A 20,753-nucleotide genomic window follows, 5' to 3' on the forward strand; every position below is an offset into this window, starting at 1 on the left:
ACATCTGAAAGTCTGAAAATTGAGCCATCAATGGCAGTGAGCTCAACATCTCCTGTGCCACGTACTGAATATGATGAGTTGTTGGCACAAGTGACTTTCTTACCAACGAGAGGTGGATGCAAGGAAGTAAAAAGACACTTCCTAGAAGTGATGTGCTTGGATGCACCGCTATCAAAATACCAAGTGTTCAGTGTTTCATTGACACTGAAAGCAGATGCATCCGTAGAAGAGTCATAACTGCAAGTCAAAAATGCATATGTATCATCACTGCAAGTGGCTGTACTATCCCGAGCATCTGGAACAGCCAACCTAGAATCTGAAATGCAAGATAAAAAGGCATAATCCTGTCCAACAAAGTTGGCTGCAGCATCCCCACTGTCAGATGCATGAGGAGCTGAATCTGAAACAGCCATACCGGAGCTGTTTTTCTTCTCTTTTGCAAGCCTTTTCCTACATTCTGCTATGTGATGACCTTGCTTTTTGCAGTAGTGACAAAAACCCTTCTTCTTGGGCTTACTTGCATCATTTTTAGCCTTTTGGGAAGGCTGTCCTGACCCACTGGAAGGCTGATTTACTAATGTCTTTGCCTATCCCTTTGTTTTTTATTTAAACTTTGAGAGCATGGCTTGTTCACCTGCACGTGAAGCCAAATTTTTCCTGGTCTGCTCTTCCTGAAGCAGAAGTCCTATCAACTCATGAAAAGTGAGAGGATTTGCCCCCCCCCTCAATGATAAGTTCAGCGAGGTATGAAAGCTGAGATAAGACTCAGGAAGAGAATTCAAAGTGGTTGTAATCATCTCTGAATCAGGAATAATTTCATCTATATTTAACAATTGCTCTCTGAGATCCTATAGCTTTGTGAGGTGGACTGACATGGAGTCACCCTCTTCCATATGTGTATTACTCAACTCTCTTTTCAAGAAAGATACCCTTGCACCATTCCGAGCTGCATACATGCTTTCCAAAATATCCCACGCTGCCCTGGATGTATGCGGAATGATAAATCTTTTCACTGAAAGAGAGATGCATGACAAAGCTAAGGCATCCCGTGAATCCCATCTCTTCTGCTCTGGAGTAGTGACTGTAGCTGCACCAACAACTTGTCCTGCAGCTGCACCCTGTGCACGACCTCTTCCACCTCCTTGCTGGGGAGGGGTAGCGGGTGCAATATCTGCTGGTCGGATCTCATCCCCATTGACATAATCCCATAAATTGCGAGAAATCAGAATATTGCGTACCATGAAACTCCAGAGGGAGTAGTTGGTACCATCCAACTTGTCTTCCTGTGAAAGACCACCGAACTGGAAGTCATTCTGATTTTGATGGGCCATATCTGAGAAAGAGATTGAAGCAGATACAAAACTGAATTCCCTTACTGGGAATGAAATGCACAACTCCCAAAAAACACAGCCAAGCACGGGCTGTAAATGCAACTTAGATTTCTGTACTTACACTATCAGAAATCTGTCCAAGTGTCAAAAACTCTCCAGAATCTGCCAAAAGTGCTGCAAAACACTCCAAGAAAGGCAGTATGAACTGAAAACTCCGGAAATTGCTCTCCCAACACAAAAGCCCCAAAATAGGCCTGAAATTGCAACCGGAAAGGGGCAAATTGATAAAAAGCCCCAAATGTTGCAAGAATTGCGCTTTATCTACAAAAGCCCCAAATTTTACTACAAAATTGCATTGTAATCACAAAATCCCCAAATTTCTTCAAGAAATTATACTGCATAACTGAAAGCCCCAAATTTCGAGCTTGAAATTGCAACCAGAAAGGGGCACAAGCACTGAAAGCCCCAAATTTTGCAACTTCAGCAGAAAGCCCTAAATTTCAGACCAAATCTGCAATTTTTGCTCCAAGTGTAGCTCCGAAACTACACAATGATTGCAATGTCTGCAACAAACAAAATGCCCCAAATGTACTCACAGAAAACTGAGCCAAACAATGGCTATCTGCAAACAATGCGTGCAGAAATAAAACTCTGCACAGAAGGCCTGCAACATAAGTGTACGGACAGTGAGCTGACAGTACGGAACTGTCAGTGTACGGTCTTGTACGGAATTCGTACGTTGTACGGATGACCGTACGAATGTGCAGAGTACGGACGACGGCGCTGTACGGAGTACGGACGGCGGGAGCTGTACGGAGAATGGATGGCGCATATCTGTACGACGCGGATCTGTATGGCGCGCAGGTACGATACGTGAGCAGTACGTCGGGATGTGAGCAGTACGGCGAGTAGGTACAGTACGTGAGCAGTACGGCGAACAGTACGACAGATACGGTACAGTACGGACGAACGTTTGACGCAGATCTACAACGCAGGTACGATTTGGTACGACAGGTAGGTACGCCAGGATTTCGTACAGTCGTACGGACTGTACGGACGAGGTGTAGCAGCGAAGCTGAGTTGCAGCTGGAGCTCAACGGGGAAGTCGTAGGGAGCTGGATCTAATGCTCTGCTACCAAATGTGAGACAATGGTGAGTGAGAGAGAGCAAGAGAGAGTGAGAGCTAGAAGCTTGGAAGCTGAAAGCTAAGTTGCAATAGAAGAGTGTGAAAGAGTACAACTCAATGAGTGAGAGATAAGGTTTTGTCCTAGTGACAAAACCTTAGTAGTCACTAACCATAGTTAGTGAACTAACTGCGGTTAGGGGGGAAAACCTCTTAAAGAGGGAAAAGTGCCCCTAACTAGCTTATTATATTACATTGGTCACTGCTGAATTATATCTATAATTCTAACAAAATCTAGGTTAAGACAGATCATAGGACACTCGGGTATTTCCTTACGCAGCCCAACTTGTCAATGAAGCAGAAGAGGTGCTGGCTAAGGTTCAGTCTTATGATTTCGACATTGAGTACAGGAAAGGGAAAGAAAACGTGGTTGCAGATGCCTTATTCTGTATGTGGGCTTGCAGTTTGTCTGCCATTTCTATCATCTACCAACAGTGGATTCATGGTATTCAAGAAGAATACATGCAGGATTCTAAGGCGGCTTCCATATTTGTGGAGTTATAGAGGCCATCGAGCCAGGGGCATGCTGAATTTAAGCTGCATAGTGGGCTGTTGTGGTGCAAGGACAGATTTTATTTGGTGCCAGATTCAAAGTACCGACTATTGGTCTTACAGGAAATGCACTCATCTCCTATGGCAGGACATGCGGGTATTACTAAGACATATGAAAAGGTCAAACAGAGCTTTATCTGGGATGGCTTGTAGCGGGATGTAGTTAAATTTGTCAGTGAATGTTTGCCCTTCCAACAGAACAAAGTGGGCAGCCGGTTACCCGCGGGTTTCTTGCAGCCATTACCTATTCCAAAAGGCAAACGGACTCACATTGCTATGGATTTCATCACAGAGTTGCCTTCCACTATTAGGTATATTTCCTAAACTACTACTGCACATCACGGGAGTAGCACCAACTTAGTTCCACCCAGCCAATTCCTATTGAAGCGTGAGAGCTCACAGAGAAATCAAAATCCAATCACATCAAAGTTCCTTCTCCTTCTCTCACTAACTCCAACAAGCCCCATCTCCCTAGATGGATCTAGATGCCACATGTCATCATCATAGGGCCTTCCTAATGCATCTTTTCACCCCTCTCTTGGGATACTTTAATTCCAATTGCCCCTAGGCACATTGCTTGCATTAGGCCCTTAGCCTTAGACCCACCTAGTCTGGTGCTATGAGCCCTCACCTAGGACCTTGACATTAATTCCCTCACGATCATTTACATGAAGCGCAAACACATATATTGCAAACATAGATCCTTTAAGGGAAATGTCGACTGATTCTTCCGAGGTCATGCTACCTCGGCTAGAGCATAACATTCCTTCCCTCTTCAGACATCAGCGTCCTCGATGATAAAATCTGGGAACACTGTTCGCGGCACTAGGCACTCTCTGAGGTATTCCAACCGTAGTTGGATTTGCTAGTCTATAACCATAACTCAATTCAAACGGACTGAACTTCGTAGAGGAATGTTTTCTATCATTGTAGGCAAACTCTAACAATGGCAACCACTTGTCCCACGTATGTTGCCTCAATGACACATATGCCCTCAGCATATTCTCTAATCTGGTTGACTCTCTCCATCTAACCATCCGTTTCAGGATGATCCCCACTACTCATTCCCAACACAGTCCTTAGTGTCTCAAATACCGCTATCCAAAAATGATCGGTAAATCTGACATCTCTGTCTGACACTATGGATCTAGGCAATCCATGCAGACGAAATATATGTCTAATAAACAAATCCGCCACTTGCGAGGCACTAACAGACTCTCTAGTCGGAATGAAGTGAGCCATCTTGGTTAGACGATCAACCACCACAAGAATAGAATCATATCCACCTTATGTCGTAGGCAGCCCTACAATAAAGTCCATGGAAATGCTCTCCCACTTACTTAGTGGTATCTCCAAGGGCTGTAAAAGTCCGGGTGGCTTCACCCATTCGGCCTTGCTTACCTGACACGAAAAACACCGTGTCACATATTCATGAATATGCTTTTTCATCTTTGGCCAAAAGAAATCTCGCTTCACGAGATCATATGTCTTCTCGACTCCTGGATGTCCCGCACATGGGCTATCATGGCACTGTCGAATGACTCTCTGCCTGAGATCATTCTGACTAGGTACTACTACCTTGCCATTTCTTTTTAGCATATCATCCCTTATGGCATATCTTGCATATGTTTGGCCTTTTCTGGATGCCAGGTCATCCTTTTCTTCCCCGGGTCTAAACACATGAGCTTTAGGCCATAAGCTCTAGACAAACTCGTCCACCTTTTGAGTTTCTCTAATCTCAGTAATTAGAGCACTCTCTAATACCGTAAAACTCATATTGTGCATAATGCGAGACAACGCATCAGCAACCTTATTATCCTTCCCTCTTCGGTACCGAATCGTCAAATTAAACTCCTGCATGAGCTCTGCCCACCTAGCTTGGCGGCCCCTCAAGTCAGACTATTTACAAAAATGTTTCAGAGTATCATGATCCACATCCACATAAAACTTTGAACCATACAAATAATGCCTCCATGTTTTCAAAGCATGAATAACAACAAACAACTCCAATTCATGAGTTGGCCAATTCCTTTGGGAGGGAGAAAGCTTCTTGCTTTCGAAGGCTAGTGGCCTTCCCTCTTGAAGGAGAACTGCTCCTACCGCAATGCCACTTGCATCAGTTTCCAGGAACAACGGTTTCTGGGGATCAACTATTTTTAACACCGGTCCTGTGACCACAACTTGTTTTATGGTGTTAAAACTTTCTTGTTGATTCTATCCCCATATAAAAGGTAATTTATCTGAGGTCAGATCAGTCAATAGCGATACTATTTCAGAATATCCTTTGATATGCCTTCTATAAAATTGGACAAATCCCAAGAATGATCGCAAAGCGGTCAGACTCTGAGCGATTGGCCAAGTCAGTATCGCAACCACTTTCTTTGGGTCCATTTCTACCTCCTCTGGAGTAATTATGAATCCCAAATATTCAAGTCTAACCATACACAGTATAGTTTTCTTTTTATTTACATAAAGACTGGCGTTCCTCAAAGTACTGAACACTATTCTTAAGTGTTCACGATGCTCAGTAATACTTTTACTGAACACTAAAATATCGTCAATAAAATGTACTACAAACTTTCCGTAAATCGTTCATAAGCATGACGAATGTAGCTGGAGCATTGGTGAGTCCGAAGGGCATTACCAAAAACTCATAATGACCAAACATGCTTCTGAAAGCGGTTTTATGCACATCCTCGGCTCTAATCCGGATCTGATGGTAGCCACACTTAAGATCTATCTTGCTGAAAATCACGGCTCCATGTAATGCATCTAGCAAATCATCAATCCGAGCCATCGCATACCTGTGCTTAACAGTGATATTATTCAATGCTCTGTAAATCTATACAGAGGCGAAACGTATCATCCTTTTTCTTCTTTAATATCACTGGCGAAGCAAAAGGTGAGAAACTTGGTTGAATTTGCCCCAACTTGAGGTATTCTTCCAGTTGTCTACGCACCTCTGCTTCTTCAGTAAAACTCATTCTATAGGGAGGTCTATTTACAGGTTCTGCCCCCGGGATCAGTTCAATCTTATGCTGAACATTCCGCTCTGGAGGTAATCCATAAGGTAACTCATCCCTAAAACATTCAGAGAACTCTACTATTAGATTAGCCAGCTTGGCCATCTCACCACTTTGAACAACATCAGTGCTAGCTGAAGAATCATCAATCGGCTCTACCGATGCCGTACAAAGGAATAAAAACTCTTCTTGAGCTTTTCGGATTTCCATCACGGAAACCAACGGTCCCTGAGGTATATCTTTTTCACCTCGTAAGACATAAAGCACATCATTCATCTTGAATTGATATACGTGCTTTTTCCAATCAATGGCTGGATTCTTCCTAGAATGCCACGCCATACCCAGGGCTATATCTGCATGAGCAAGCTTAGTCATTTCAAATCAAGCTTCTCAGCATAGTCCTGAATACGAAACTCCAACTAGGTAACCCTTTGGTCCCATACTTCAGTTGAACTTCCATCTGCCATCCTGACTGTATACGCATAGTCAAATGGGCTAGTCTTTAACTTCAGCCTCTTCACGAGCTTGGAGTTAATTACATTGTGAGTTGACGCCGAGTCAAACAACACAATGACATCATGATTGGCCGCTTGCCCTTTCATCTTAATTAACTCCGTATCATTAAAGGCTGTATACCTCGTTGCTGCGGGCTTAGATAAGATGTTATCAGGTGCACTCATTACTAGCTTAGCAACAGACACACATAACAAACAAGATACTGACCTCTGAGAAGATCCCGCTAGCTGAATCTGCAACTGTTCCGCTCTGGGACTTCCCTCCATTTCCGTCGCATTCTGAGACTACCATCTCAGCCATCCGACGATCCTTATTTCGTGGACAATCCCTCCACTGATGAGGCTGAAGGTAACCAAAACACAAGCCTTCTCTCCTCGCTTTTTCTCTTTGCTCTGGGTTTAAGGGAGACTTTGACCAAGCCCGGGCTGCCATCGGTATTACTTTCCTCTTCACTCCAATGGTGGTACTTGATTTAGAAGTTTCAGCTAGTTTCGCCTGCTTGGCTTGACCACTCGGCTAAGAACCACTCCCTTTACTAATCCACTTCTTCTTAAACCCAGATTTCTTCTAGTACCCATACTGGGTTCCGACCTGCGCAAATCCACTTGGTCTACTTCCCTTGGCATCTTCATAGTTCAGGGCTATGGCTATTGCATCATCCAAGGTGTTCGCATACTTAGCCCGAACTTCCATTTTAATCCGATCATTCAATCCAAATATGAAATCTTTCACTTGGATTGATTGAGGTAGGGGTCCATCAACCTTCATTACGCTCTCTCGAAACTTATCAGTGTATTCTGCCACTGACAAACTTCTCTGACGAAGGTTTCTATACTGATCCCAAGCTCGGGATGCTTCGTCAGGAGGTAAGAAGTGTTTCCTAAATTCCCTTTTAAACCCCTCCCAGGTAGTGGATGCAATACCATCTTTCTGTTGTTTAATCTACCACCGATCCGCTACCTCACTAAACATGTGGGTGGCCTCGCGGATTTTCTTGATATCATTTCTAATTTCACAAATGGCAAACGCCTCATCCCATTTGTGCAACCAGGTCTCAATGATATCGGAACTACGGTCATTCATCCGACCAGAATACTTTTCCGGCCTATAATTGGCAATATTAGGTACTTTAGCCCTCCTAGGCTCGACCGTATGGAGACTAGACTCTGGTTCCATCGGAGCCTTTCCTTTCTCATCTCGAGAAGGTCTGGCAGACATACTGTGTATCACATCCTCAAGTAATGCAATCCTGCCAGATAAGGTGTGAACTACTGGGCGCGACACCTGCTGGATCAGCCGGACTCCTGACTCACCTGGGTCCCTCCTGGAAGCTCCTTCTTCTGCTTCCATTCAGGTCAATGGGTGTTTTTTTTTTTTTTTTTAACACCGCTAGAACATTGTATTTACAACCCGACAAAATTCTGACACAATTCCCTATACTAGGGAATACCTGCAATCTAACAACTATACTGACTAGGTAATTGACACAGGCATATATCCAAATATCGCTTCTCCCTATACTAGGGAAATTCTTGCAAATCAACTGTGACTGAAGCACACAGGCATAGTCTCAAAGACTGTCCATCCCAAGTCTGCTACAACCACAAAAGCCTAATCTGTTTCTAACAAAACAGAAATGACAACAACAAAGGGAAAAATGGGTAGAGTGCTCCCTGGTCTTTCTCCTGCCACCCGATTTAATACCCCTGGAGTCTTCACGTAGCGCAAATGTCCCGAAGCCTTCTTCTGCTAAAGCCTTTGCAAGTCTCTAGGTTTCTGCAAAACTCTGTGTTTCTGACAGGAAATTAACTGACAGCAGATAAGTGGAAACTGGTGGCCAAAGAAAACTTCTCTGTTTTTTTTTTTCACAGTAATTGGATGGATAACTCTCTGGTTACACTAACTGGACCAACTGGCTCTGGTTTGGTGCACAGATTGGTACCACCAATTGATACGCTCCTCAACTAGAGTCTGCTGCGCTGACGACTCCTCCTATCACATGTCTTCCGTCTGGCTTACGGGGACCCTGTTCTCTGTTCCTCGTCAATCTATTTCTCCCAAGCTGAGTTTCTTCGTAGATAAGGTCACTTATACGCTTGACACCTCGCTTATCGCTCATCATCCCATCAACTGCATCTGTTCCGTCGAATTCCTTCGTCACAATTCACGAACTAATTCACTATCTGTATTTCATCAAGTCAGTCCATCGCGTGGAGGTCACGAGCCCCTTGACTCTTTTCCTCTGTTTGGCGTCACGCGTAGCAGAGTCGTCCTGTGCTCCTCAACTGTCTTTTTCGTCAACCTGCCTTACGAGAACCCTCCGCTCCAACGACAGCTTATAAGCCTGGAGCTTGGCTGTTTTGTCGTCACGTATCCCCTCTCTTACCTAGCCTGCGCTCTGATACCAAATATTACGTACATTTCCTAAACTACTACTGCAGATCACGGGAGTAGCACCAACTTAGTTCCACCCAGCCAATTCATGTTGAAGCGTGAGAGCTCACAGAGAAATCAAAATCCAATCACATCAAAGTTCCTTCTCCTTCTCTCACTAACTCCAACAAGCCCCATCTCCCTAGATGGATCTAGATGCCACATGTCATCATCATAGGGCCTTCCTAATGCATCTTTTCACCCCTCTCTTGGGATACTTTAATTCCAATTGCCCCTAGGCACATTGCTTGCATTAGGCCCTTAGCCTTAGACCCACCTAGTCTGGTGCTATCAGCCCTCACCTAGGACCTTGACATTAATTCCCTCACGATCATTTACATGAAGCGCAAACAGATATATTACAAACATAGATCCTTTAAGGAAAATGTCGACTGATTCTTCCAAGGTCATGCTACCTCGGCTAGAGCGTAACATCCACAGAGCGGGGATGGGATAGCATTTTTGTGGTGATTGACAGAATGACAAAGCAGGCCCATTTCATACCCACTAAGACCCATTATTCAACATCACAGGTTGCTTGGCAGTTCATCAAGCATGTTTTTAAGCATCATGGCTTCCTTCGGGAGATTGTCAGCAACAGAGATGCACACGGATGGACAATCAGAAAGGGTGAACAAATGGTTGGAGGAGTATTTGAGGCATGTCTATCATGACACAAAGAAGTCTTGGGATAAGCGGTTGGCACTTGCTGAATTTTGTTACAACAATACCAAGCACATCTCTATTGGCATAAGCCCATTCAAGGCTATGTATGGATGCACAGTGGGTATGCCATCTTTAGTTGCAAACATGGCTGTGAAAAATCAGCAAGCAAGAAATAACTTGGACAGTATGGATGCCCTTCTGCAATTGGCTAAAAAGAATATGCAAGATGCCCAAGCCAAGCAAAAGAAGTATGCGGATGAACACAGGAGGTATCTATCTTTTAAAGAAGGGGATTATGTGCACATATGACACGTCCCAGCACTCCTGAAACCCCTGATCTGCAAAACAACCACACACAACATCAGATCTGAGCAGGCTGCTCACCACCCAACCATGACATCTATGGGATGTGATCCCAAATCAGGAGATGTCCCCTCCGAGCCACGAGCTGAGCTACTGGCACGAACTCCCAATCAGATCCAAACCAACCTGGTGTCCCATACCACCAGGTGGCGCTGTGAAGCCCTGGATCTGCCACTGGGCCTTGGGCTACGCTAAGATGCAGGCGCGCGTCCGCGACTCAATCCAGGATCAGACCCGGCACCTGGGAACAAGACTTGCTCCCAACTGCTCACTGAGAACTGAACCCCCTGGGCCTCTTTTATAGACTCGGGCCCTGGCGCCAAAAATAGCGAAGACCTATAAATAGTTCGTACCCTTGCCACTCAACCCGAGAATCAAGCCTGCCTAGCTCTAAGCCTCCCCAGGCTAACCTGAGCTAGTTCTGTGTACCTAGTACACGTCAGATACCAATCCGTGCACATGACATACTCCCCCTCCTCTAAGAACTCACTCCTGAGTTCGCTAAGAAATCTGGAAATGTTCTTTGGAGGTTTTGTAATGTCTCCCATGTTGCATCCTCCTCAACACGATCCTTCCACTTAATCTTGTATTCTGTGATAGTACGATTTTTTCACGAAATTCAAGAATACACTCAGGTTCGTGAGGAATAAAAGTCAAATCTGTAACTTCTATAATCTCATGAGGAGAAACAAGTTGATCATCTGTACCCAAGACTTCTTTCAGTCTACTGACATGAAAGACTGGATGTACTTTAACATCAGGAGGCAATTCTAGTCAATATGCAACTGGTCCAATTCTTTTAATGACCTTGAATGGGCCACAGTATCTGGGGGATAATTTCGGAACCAAACCAGTACTTAGGCTCTTGGATTCCTTACGAATTCTCAAATATACCATCGTTCCTTCAGAGAACTCTCTGGGTGAACGATGTCTATTAGCATAAAATCTGTCCCGATCTTGGGCACTTCTAATAGACTCCTTGGCAAACTGCAACATTTCCTGCATATCTAGCAAGAAATTCTTAGCAGCATCATTTTGAATCCCTTTTAATCCAACCATAACTGGTGACTTAGGTTGAAACCCGTACATAAGCATAAAAGGACTGTAACCTGTACTAGAATGCTTTGCACTATTGTAAGCAAATTCAATCATAGGTAGATAATCTTCCCATGAAGACTGTCTCTTAGATACATATGCCCGAAGCATGTCTTCAACCAACTGGTTGACCTTCTCTGTACTGCCATCGGATTGTGCATGATCCGAGGAACTCATACTTAGAGTAGTTTCTAACTTCTCAAAAACAAGTGTCCAAAAGTTACTTGTAAACTTTGAGTCCCTGTCACTGACTATGTCAGATGGCAAACCATACAGCTTGAACAAGTGGTCCACAAACTCGTGAGCCAACTGAGCAGCTGAAATAGTTGTTCTTGTAGGTAAGAATCTAGCCATTTTTGTCAAACGGTCGACTATGACCCAAATAGAGTCATGACCCTTGCGCCTTCCAGGTAAACCAGTAATAAAATCCATGGAAATACTTTCCCATTTATTACCTGGAATCTGTAATGGCTGTAATAAGCCCGCGCTTCTAAGGCGTTCAGCCTTAGTAACCTGACAAACCCGGCAACCTACTACATAGTTCTCTATAAATGCACGCATCTTAGGCCAATAAAAGGTATGCTTCACAAGAGATAGAGTCCTATGTATACCTGGATGTCCCGCACTAGGAGCATCATGACACTCCCAGAGAATCTTGGATTTAAGGTCCAGAACATCAGGCACATAAATCTTTTCATTCCGGAACAGCAAGCCGTTCCTAATCATCCACTGACCTCCCGCCGCCTGTATCCTAGGTGGCACAATCCCTGAGTCCTGGTCAACTATGGAGCTCCCATCCTGGACTCTCTGCCAATAAGAACTGAAATGACTATCAGTTGCGTATAGCCCTCTCAAGGATTGAAATAGGTCTGAGGATATTTCCGTAAATGACAAAGCATTTACAAACTTAACTCGACTTAAGGCATCCGCCACACTATTCAACGAACCCTTACGATAACGTATTTCGAAATCAAAATCCTGCATTAATTCTGCCCATCTAGCTTTCCTTCCTCTCAATTCTGAGCCATCACACACATACTTAATTGACTGATGATCAGTCAATACAAGGAACTTTGAACCATATAAGTAGTGTCTCCAAACCTTAAGAGCATACACTACAGCATAAAGTTCCTTCTCGAGTGTGGGCCAACGATATTGAGTGTCGTCTAGCTTCTTACTCTCGAAAGCTACAGGTCTGCCCTCTTGGAATAGAGCTGCGCCAATCGCATAATCACTCGCATCGGCCTCCAAAACATAAGGCCGGGTAGGATCGGGTAATGCAAGAACGGGTGCTTCCTTGATAGAAAACTTCAAGGTTTCAAAAGCCTTGTTCATTAGACCTGCGTCCACGACCTTTCAATATGTTGGTCAAGGGTGTCGTGATATGTGAATAATCACGCACTGACTTCCGAAGAAATACCGTAAATCCTAGGAAAGAACGAAGTTGTTTCACAGTCTGAGGGATAGGCCATTCTAAAACCTTCTTGATACGATCCAGATCAATGCTAATACCTTCAGAAGAAATCTTGTGTCCTAAGTAAATGATCTCCTTCATAAAGAAGTCACATTTACTCATCTTGGCATAAAGCTTATGCTGTCTTAGAACAACTAAAACAACCCGGAGGTGTCCTATATGATCCTCAAGCGTTTTACTATATACCAAGATATCATCTAAGAACACTACAACAAATTTGCCCAGAAAATCCCTGAACAAATCGTTCATCATCTGCTGAAAAGTAGCAGGAGCATTGGTCAAACCAAAAGGTAATACGAGAAACTCGTAATGACCATACCTAGTCCGGAATGCGGTCCTATCTATGTGTTTAGCATAGATACGGATTTGGTGATAACCCGTACGCAAATCAATCTTAGTGAAATACTTCGCTCCGGCCAAACGCTCTATCAAATCATCAGAACGAGGTAAAGGATAGCGGTTCTTAATTGTGACTTTATTTAATCGTTTATAATCTATGTGACTTTATTTAATCGTTTATAATCTATACACATTCTCCAGAAAGAATCTTTCTTCTTTCTTAAGAGGACAGGTGCACCCCAAGGTGATTTACTTGGGCGGATATAGCCCATATTCAGGTAATCCTGAAGCTGGATAGCTAACTCATCCTCCTCTACCTGGCTCATCCTATAAGGTGGTACACTGATAGGTTGAGCCCCTGGGACTAAGTCTATGCGATGATCTACTGCCCGTTCTGGAGGTAAACCTTCCGGCAGTTGAGCTGGGAATACGTCCTTAAAATTATCTAACAACATTCTCAATTCCCGGTGTTCAAACACACTTAGTTCATTCTTGTTAATTACCGAAACAACAAATGAAGAAAGTGGAATCAAAACACACTGATAGACATCATAATGAGAATTGTTTAATATATTCCGAAGCTGCATCGCAGTGCATCGCAGATACAATAGGCCCCTGAGAAGGGGAGATTTGATCACACTGAATATAAAATTGGGTGTCCTTATCTACAAAAGAAAGCGTATGCTCCGTCCATCCGATCTGAATATTGTGGGTTTTAAACCACTCTATCCCGATCAACAAGTCTACATGCTCCAGATGCATAACATAACATGTAAGAGCGCCCGTGTAGGCCTGAATCCGGATAGGAAGCGCTTCAACCTTGCGATCCCAAAACTGCTTCCCAGCTGGAAGCTGCACCTCATAGGTGTGGTCGCTAGGTACTGTGGACAGCCCCATCTTCTGCACAAATTTGTAATTAACAAAATTGTGAGAGCTGCCTGATTCAAAGAGAATGTGAACCTGTTGGTCCCTAACTTCTCCATAAACTCTAAAAAGATCATGGGAACCAAACAACGAAGTATTGAAAGTACAATTACAAGAAAGTGGGCAGGTAATGACATTTACTGAAATACCTGTCATCGCGACTTGGTTTGCTCCCTTGGCTGCGGTACGTGGACCCGCCTGGAGCTTCGGTCCTAGCACCAATTTTTTGTTCTTCCGCTTAGGACACTCATTCTTTGTGTGGCCCCGCTCCTCGCAATAGAAACATCGGCCTTCTTTCTTGAGCCTGAGAGTGCGAAGGAAACGAGCCTTACCATTCTTTGCTGGAGTTAAGCTTTTCCTGGAGGCGTTGTCCGTAGACTTCGTCTCCGCAATACCAGTCGTATGCTGAAAGAACTTGCGTTTGTTCTTTCCACTCGTATCGGTAACTGTGGTTGCCTTGATACCGGCCATGGTATCATCATATATGCGTGCATATGTCATGGCCTCCTGCAACGTTGTGCACTTGTTGTTCTTTATCTGCAACTTGTAGGAGTCTGGCAAACCATCCACGAAGAAACCTAACAAGGTCACTGGATCCATTTTAGTGGCCCTGGTTTGCAGATCCCTAAATCTTTGAAGATAAACTTCAAAGGTCAAGTTTAATTTTGACATATCGAGGGCCTTGAGCTTGCCAATGATATCGTAATCATCCTCCTTCTTCAGGAACTCCTTCCTGAAGATGCCCTCAAAATCTGTCCAAGTATCAGGCTTAGGCTGGAGTTCTTTCCACCATAGCAAGGCTTTACCTGACATAAACCCTGCTGCAAGCTGGATCTTTTTCTCATCTGGATAGGGGTGGAATTGGAAGTGTACCTGCCACTTGTGCAACCAAGTGTCAACTACCTCCTTTGTTCTTGACTTTTGGTCACCCGGAAAAAGATCTGGAGTTATATTCGGGCCTAGCACTGAAGCCATGGCATCCACATGCGTGAGTGCCTGTACAGTGCTAGCCAGAAGGGTGAGAGTTGCTTGTATCCCCTGGAGTTGCTGTGTCAACCCCGATTGATTAGCATTGACCTGCTCGAATTTGCCATCAAGAGCAGTCGTAAATTCACTGAAGGCTTTTTTAATTATCAGGTCGTCATAGAGACCCTGATCCTCCTCTCCCACAGGAGTGTAATCCAAGTCCTGCTCTCCCATGGTGAACTCGGGATTTGGAGCATCAGACATGGCTGAAATCTTATTTGAATACGAACTGAGAGAAATAACTGACTGCAACAAAGCACAGAGGAGAATGGAGCAGAAGAAAACCGTCCCGAATGATGCTGACGGTAGGAGATGCTGGAACCTGGCGAATCGGAAGCCCATGAATCCCGAGACCTCTCCGAACCCGCAACCGTATGCGCGTGCTGCTGGAGTAGCTGTACGGTCTGCTGATGCAGGCCGTACGGTCGCTGACGTGGCTGTACGGCTGCTTACGCAAGCCGTACAGATACTGACGTAGGCCGTACAGTGCTGACGTAACTGTACGGCGTCCGTACAGTGTGCAGGTACAGTTGCGCAGTCGGGGTTCGCAGCAGCAGGTGCAGGACTGGCGCAGATATTCCGTACAGTCTGTACGGGGCTGATGCAGAGCCTTCGATGGCTGCGCAGGCTGACGCAGGCTGGGTACGTGTGCTGCAGTCTGCTCGATGCAGAGCAGCGCTGGCACAGGCAGGGTTGGATGAGGCAGGCTGGCACTGAATCGAGATGATGGCTCGAAGCTCTAGGCTGGCTTGTGAGTAGGCTGGTACCCTGCCCCCACCTATATAGGGTGCAGGGCAGCCTTATTTGGAAGCTGAGCTTCCAAAAAAGGCCAAGCCCCTCTAGCTTTGGAGGGGTGCTTTTTTCGAAAAAAGCACCCCCTGCGCAGGCTGTTCGCAGCCTGTTGCGCAGGCTGTACACAGCCTATTGCGCAGGCTTTTGCGCAGGCTGTACTCTTCTATTGCGCAGGCTGACAAGCCTCTCTTTGCCCCTGCCTACTCCGTACCATCACTGGCGCCACTTCCACGCCTCCCTTGCTGCTCTTTTCCGCCCCTCTCCTGCTTTTCTGCTCTCTCTCCCCTTCCTCTAGACTTCTCTCACAGGCCTTCAGGGATCTCGATTTTCTCTCTCTCCTATTCTTCTTTCTTTTCCAGGTATCTCTCCACCCCTTCTATCCCAGGTAGCCAGCAAAAACGCAGCAACAGATTTCGAAATTTAGGGCATACCTGGAAGAGAAATCCGTAAAAAATTCTCTCATCAGAAGTTCCTACCTCAGGAGCTGGCTCTGATACCAACTGACACGTCCCAACACTCCTGAAACCCCTGATCTGCAAAACAACCACACACAACATCAGATCTGAGCAGGCTGCTCACCCCCAACCATGACATCTACGGGATGTGATCCCGAATCAGGAGATGTCCCCTCCGAGCCACGAGCTGAGCTACTGGCACGAACTCCCAATCAGATCCAAACCAGCCTGGTGTCCCATACCACCAGGTGGCGCTGTGAAGCCCTGGATCTGCCACTGGGCCTTGGGCTACGCTAAGATGCAGGCGCGCGTCCGCGACTCAATCCAGGATCAGACCTGGCACCTGGGAACAAGACTTGCTCCCAACTGCTCATTGAGAACTGGACCCCCTGGGCCTCTTTTATAGACTCGGGCCCTGGCGCCAAAAATAGCGAAGACCTATAAATAGTTCGTACCCTTGCCACTCAACCCGAGAATCAAGCCTGCCTAGCTCTAAGCCTCCCCAGGCTAACCTGAGCTAGTTCTGTGTACCTAGTACACGTCAGATACCAATCAGTGCACATGACAACTTATGCCTCCATAAGAACCATTATGCCTCGTTGAAAGGTAACACCAACACAAAGCTTGCTCACAAGTATTACGGTCCCTACACGATCATCTGCAAAGTTGGTGAGGTGGCATATGAGTTGGAGCTACCCAGGACCTCCAGGATTCATAATGTTTTCCATGTGTCCTTGCTGAAGTCACATGTCGAACAGCATGTCCAAGTCCTTCCTGAGCTACCACCTATGGATGAGGAGGGCCGCATACTCTATGTTCCGGAGCGCATCATGGGTTTCACGGATCACGTACTCCGAAACAAAGTCTACACCGAGTATCTTATCAAGCGGCAGGGACTCCCTGAGGATGAGAACTCATGGCAGCCAGAGAGCATTGTCCAAGACAACCCCTATCTCCTACCGGGCTGATTATTATTTGCTACTCCCTGAGGATGAGAACTCATGGCAGCCAGAGAGCATTGTCCAGGACAACCCCTATCTCCTGCCGGGCTGATTATTATTTGCTGTTTGCTGCACCTATTTAACAGCCCGCATATAAAATTTTGAGGGCAAATTTCCTTGGGGAAGGATGGCTGTAATGAAGGTGGGAAATAGCAGGGAATTAGGTGGGAAATAGGTGGGGAAAAAGAAGGGAAATTGGTGGTAAGATAGGATTAAGAAGGGGGACTATATAAGTAAGCCCCTTATGATTTGTATGGTACCTTTTTGATGTGACATCTAATCCTATCTACTCTCCCTCCTCCTTCCAGCTTCCTGCTGCCTACGTTCTTAAAGCCCTTCTAGTGCCTAGGAGCTGAACCATCTTGGTTTGTGCACTCCACCATGCACTGGCTGTACCTCTCAAATGCAGGCTGGCCATACGCAATTTAGATCCACCGGACCCTTACGTAGTTCCCCACTTTCTCTACATGTTCCCAGAATGTGGATCCGGAGCCATGTGACCTACGAGTGAGGAATAGAAAAATTGGAGCTGAGAACTTGAGAAGAAGAGGCTGTTTTGGACCTGAGAATTTAAAAAAGTGGGTTGAGCAGTGAGAGCAAGCTGTTTTGGGGCAGAAAACGTAGATAAAGAGGGTGTTTTGGAGCTGAGAAGAAGGGGCTTTTTGGAACTCAGAACTCAGAAAAAGGGAGCTGAGAAAAAGGGGCTGTTTGGGAGATTGGTAAAAGGATGGTCCAAAGATCAGGAAAAATCCTTTGAGAGTAAGGAAAAAGACTTTAAGATGATCAAAGAATGCATGAGCATTGAGAATATACATTTTTTGTATTTTTATCATCGGAATATTAACATCGGTCATTTTTTTAAGACAAATATATATGGGAAGATGATTCATTTTAATAAAAGCATGTATTGGTAAAAGGATGGTCCAAAGATCATGAAAAAGCAGTTTGGACTTGTCCTTTTTGCTTGGATTTCTCTCAAAATTCTAAAACGCAGATTTGAGGCCTAAGATTTGGAGATAAAGACCAAAGTTGTAAGGAAACAAAGAACAGTCAGAAGTAGTCTTATTGATTATTTTCAGATTACGCACTATTTGGGAGATACATGGCTCTCTGAACTGGGCTGTTTTTCTAGTGTTTATTTAAAATTCTATATATTTAAAAAACAGCAAACCAAAGCGATGGCTTTATTTCTGAAAAGCAAGGTTGTTTTTGGGAAAAGTAGATTCGGAAGAAGCTTCATGTGTGCGGATTTTGAGGCGAATTGAGAAAGACTCTTAACCAAGATTGATTTTGAGATTGAGACCCAGGTTTCAAGAATAGATTTTGAGTTCAAGACTGAGATTGAGATTTGTATTTCATCTCCAACTGTGATTGAAATTAGGATTGTGATTGTGATTGTGATTGAGATTGTGAATGAGATATCGGAGCTAGAGCATGGAGTGACAGGGTGGTACATCTCTCCTCAACAAGAAGTGTTTCCTTTGTGAAGGTCTATTTTTGAAATATAGAAACTGTTTCTTTTTTTATTTTCAAATTGTGATTTCATGTGGAAACTCGACTTCTGTAATTGGGCGCCTCACAGTTCTGGAGTTCAATAGTCTTGAGTGTTAGGTGATCAACTGTCTTTACTCCCATGCACGTAGTGTTACCTATTTTTTTAGTACACGACATATGGTATGCATCTATTACTCAAAGCTATGGTTTTTTTTTAAATAGTTTGTATGACTGTCCTACGACCTTTACACCGAGGCACACTTGGACTTGCCTATTCTAACCAAGGGAGGCAAATTTTACTGTTTGCTTGCTCTTATGAATCGTTATTTTACTTATAGATTTAACATATCCATCGTTATATTTTACTTATAGATTTAGCATAGCACAATATTAACGAATTATAGCGTTACCAAAGAAGAAATTTTCACGCACATAGGAACACTATAGACAGATTGGGTTTCGGTGGTGCACTCCGACTTTCCCGCAAATGGATTTAAGGCCAATTTCAATATCTATATAGCAGTCCACACTCCTTTCACAAATTAGGGTGTACACGTTAACTGATGGAGGAGAGAACCATAGTCAGCGCATCTAGTGCGCGAAGCACATACGATTCGGGACTACACAAGCTCCTGAGAAATGAAAACGAAAATCTACTAAGGGAGAGAAGCATTACAAGTACACTTTTGCCTTTGTAAGTCATGTAAACACAGGAACGACCAACTTCATTGCCTGCTCCGAGAGGAGTGATGTCGAGCTTGTCACCTACTCCTTTGATAGAGTCTTTGCGCTTCAAGGGATTGGCAGAGCTGATAGAGCTCATAGCTGCGAGTGAGGAATTCCCCAAGGAAAGAGGCTCAAGGTGCCTTGCATTTTAAGGAGGTTCTATTCTATAGCTATTCACTTGTTAACATGAAATGAAATGCACTCTCAGCCCCCTCCTATTGTGGATTTTTTGGGTGATATTCCCACCTTAGGAGAAACATTTGGAATCTTTGAAAGATTATACACAAAAAGTGGCCTTTGTAAAATAAATTAAAGAAGTACTTTACTCATGAGTAAAGGCTTTTCTAGAATGAGCCAAAAAACCCATACTTCTTTAAACACGAGTTTTAAAAAACTCCCAAGAAATGATATGATTTCTAGAAGAAACTAATTTCAGCATAATCATGGATCTCAAGTAGAAAGGTGATTGTGCTATTATTTAAAGTAAAGATCATACACTATATTTTAAATTCAAACAAACCATTGAAAAGTGGTTATCAAAAATTATAAAAAAATGTATTTTACTACATTTTCAAAATTGATTACTCGTCATTAGTTTCTAGAGCATCACCATCATTGGTTTGGTTTCATCTCAGATGAAGAAGAAGAAGCTTCTTCTTCTTCTACACTATCGACAACAACATTGTCTTGTTCCAAATGAAGACAATGACTCTCCTCTTTATGCAACATAATTTTAATTAAGACTATTTGAAGAGAAATTATGACATCCTACAATTGAAACCTTAATATGATTGCTATTTTTGGTTGAACAAGGTTATTGTTTTGGAGAAGACTCATTTGCATGCTCATTTACTCAAAGAGAAACACGTAGATCTTGATTGTAGTGAGGACACCCTTATAATATTCAACATGGTGAGGTACTCATTTCTTTAATGCTTAAAAATATTTCTAAAATATTTTATTTTTAATTATTTATAAATGTCTATGGTAATAAGTTATTGTTTCAATAAGTTTAATCTTCATGGAGATGGAGATGAAGCTTTAACTTGATGTCAAACATCGAGCTCAATCTTCAACTCGTGTCAGAACATGTTTGAGTTCTTGCTTGTATGCACTTTTAAACATTATGAAATACAAAAATGAATCGGCTTTCATAAAGCTTTACCTTCAATGTAGAAGGCTCCGAGGATATAGGGCTATGGGATGGGATGTCCTTAAGTGAAATTTGGGTGTGAGAGCACTTTAATTTTCATTTTTGCATCGAATTAATCTCCAAGTTGATGTTTTGCATCGAGTTGGAGCTTAACTTGATGCAAAAGTGAACAAATACATTAATAACTACCTTTCAATTGTTTGTGCT

General features: G+C 43.9%; 1 protein-coding gene across 2 annotated transcripts in view; it reads right to left on the reverse strand.

The window, feature by feature from the left end:
• The window catches only part of LOC147896190 (cleavage and polyadenylation specificity factor subunit 3-I-like), a 78,849-nt gene extending 59,255 nt beyond the window's left edge, over positions 1–19,594 (reverse strand). For both annotated transcript variants that reach the window (XM_087382733.1, XM_087382732.1), the window contains exon 1: positions 19,344–19,594. In XM_087382733.1, coding sequence (XP_087238859.1) covers positions 19,344–19,490 — 147 coding nt within the window. In that variant the 5' untranslated portion in view covers positions 19,491–19,594. The remainder of the gene's footprint in view (positions 1–19,343) is intronic.
• Between the last annotated feature and the right edge of the window lie 1,159 nt (positions 19,595–20,753).

Source organism: Dipteris shenzhenensis, chromosome 12, assembly GCF_047967505.1.
Source record: "Dipteris shenzhenensis isolate YYH24624 ecotype China chromosome 12, Dip_SZ_1.0, whole genome shotgun sequence".
NCBI lineage: Eukaryota > Viridiplantae > Streptophyta > Polypodiopsida > Gleicheniales > Dipteridaceae > Dipteris > Dipteris shenzhenensis.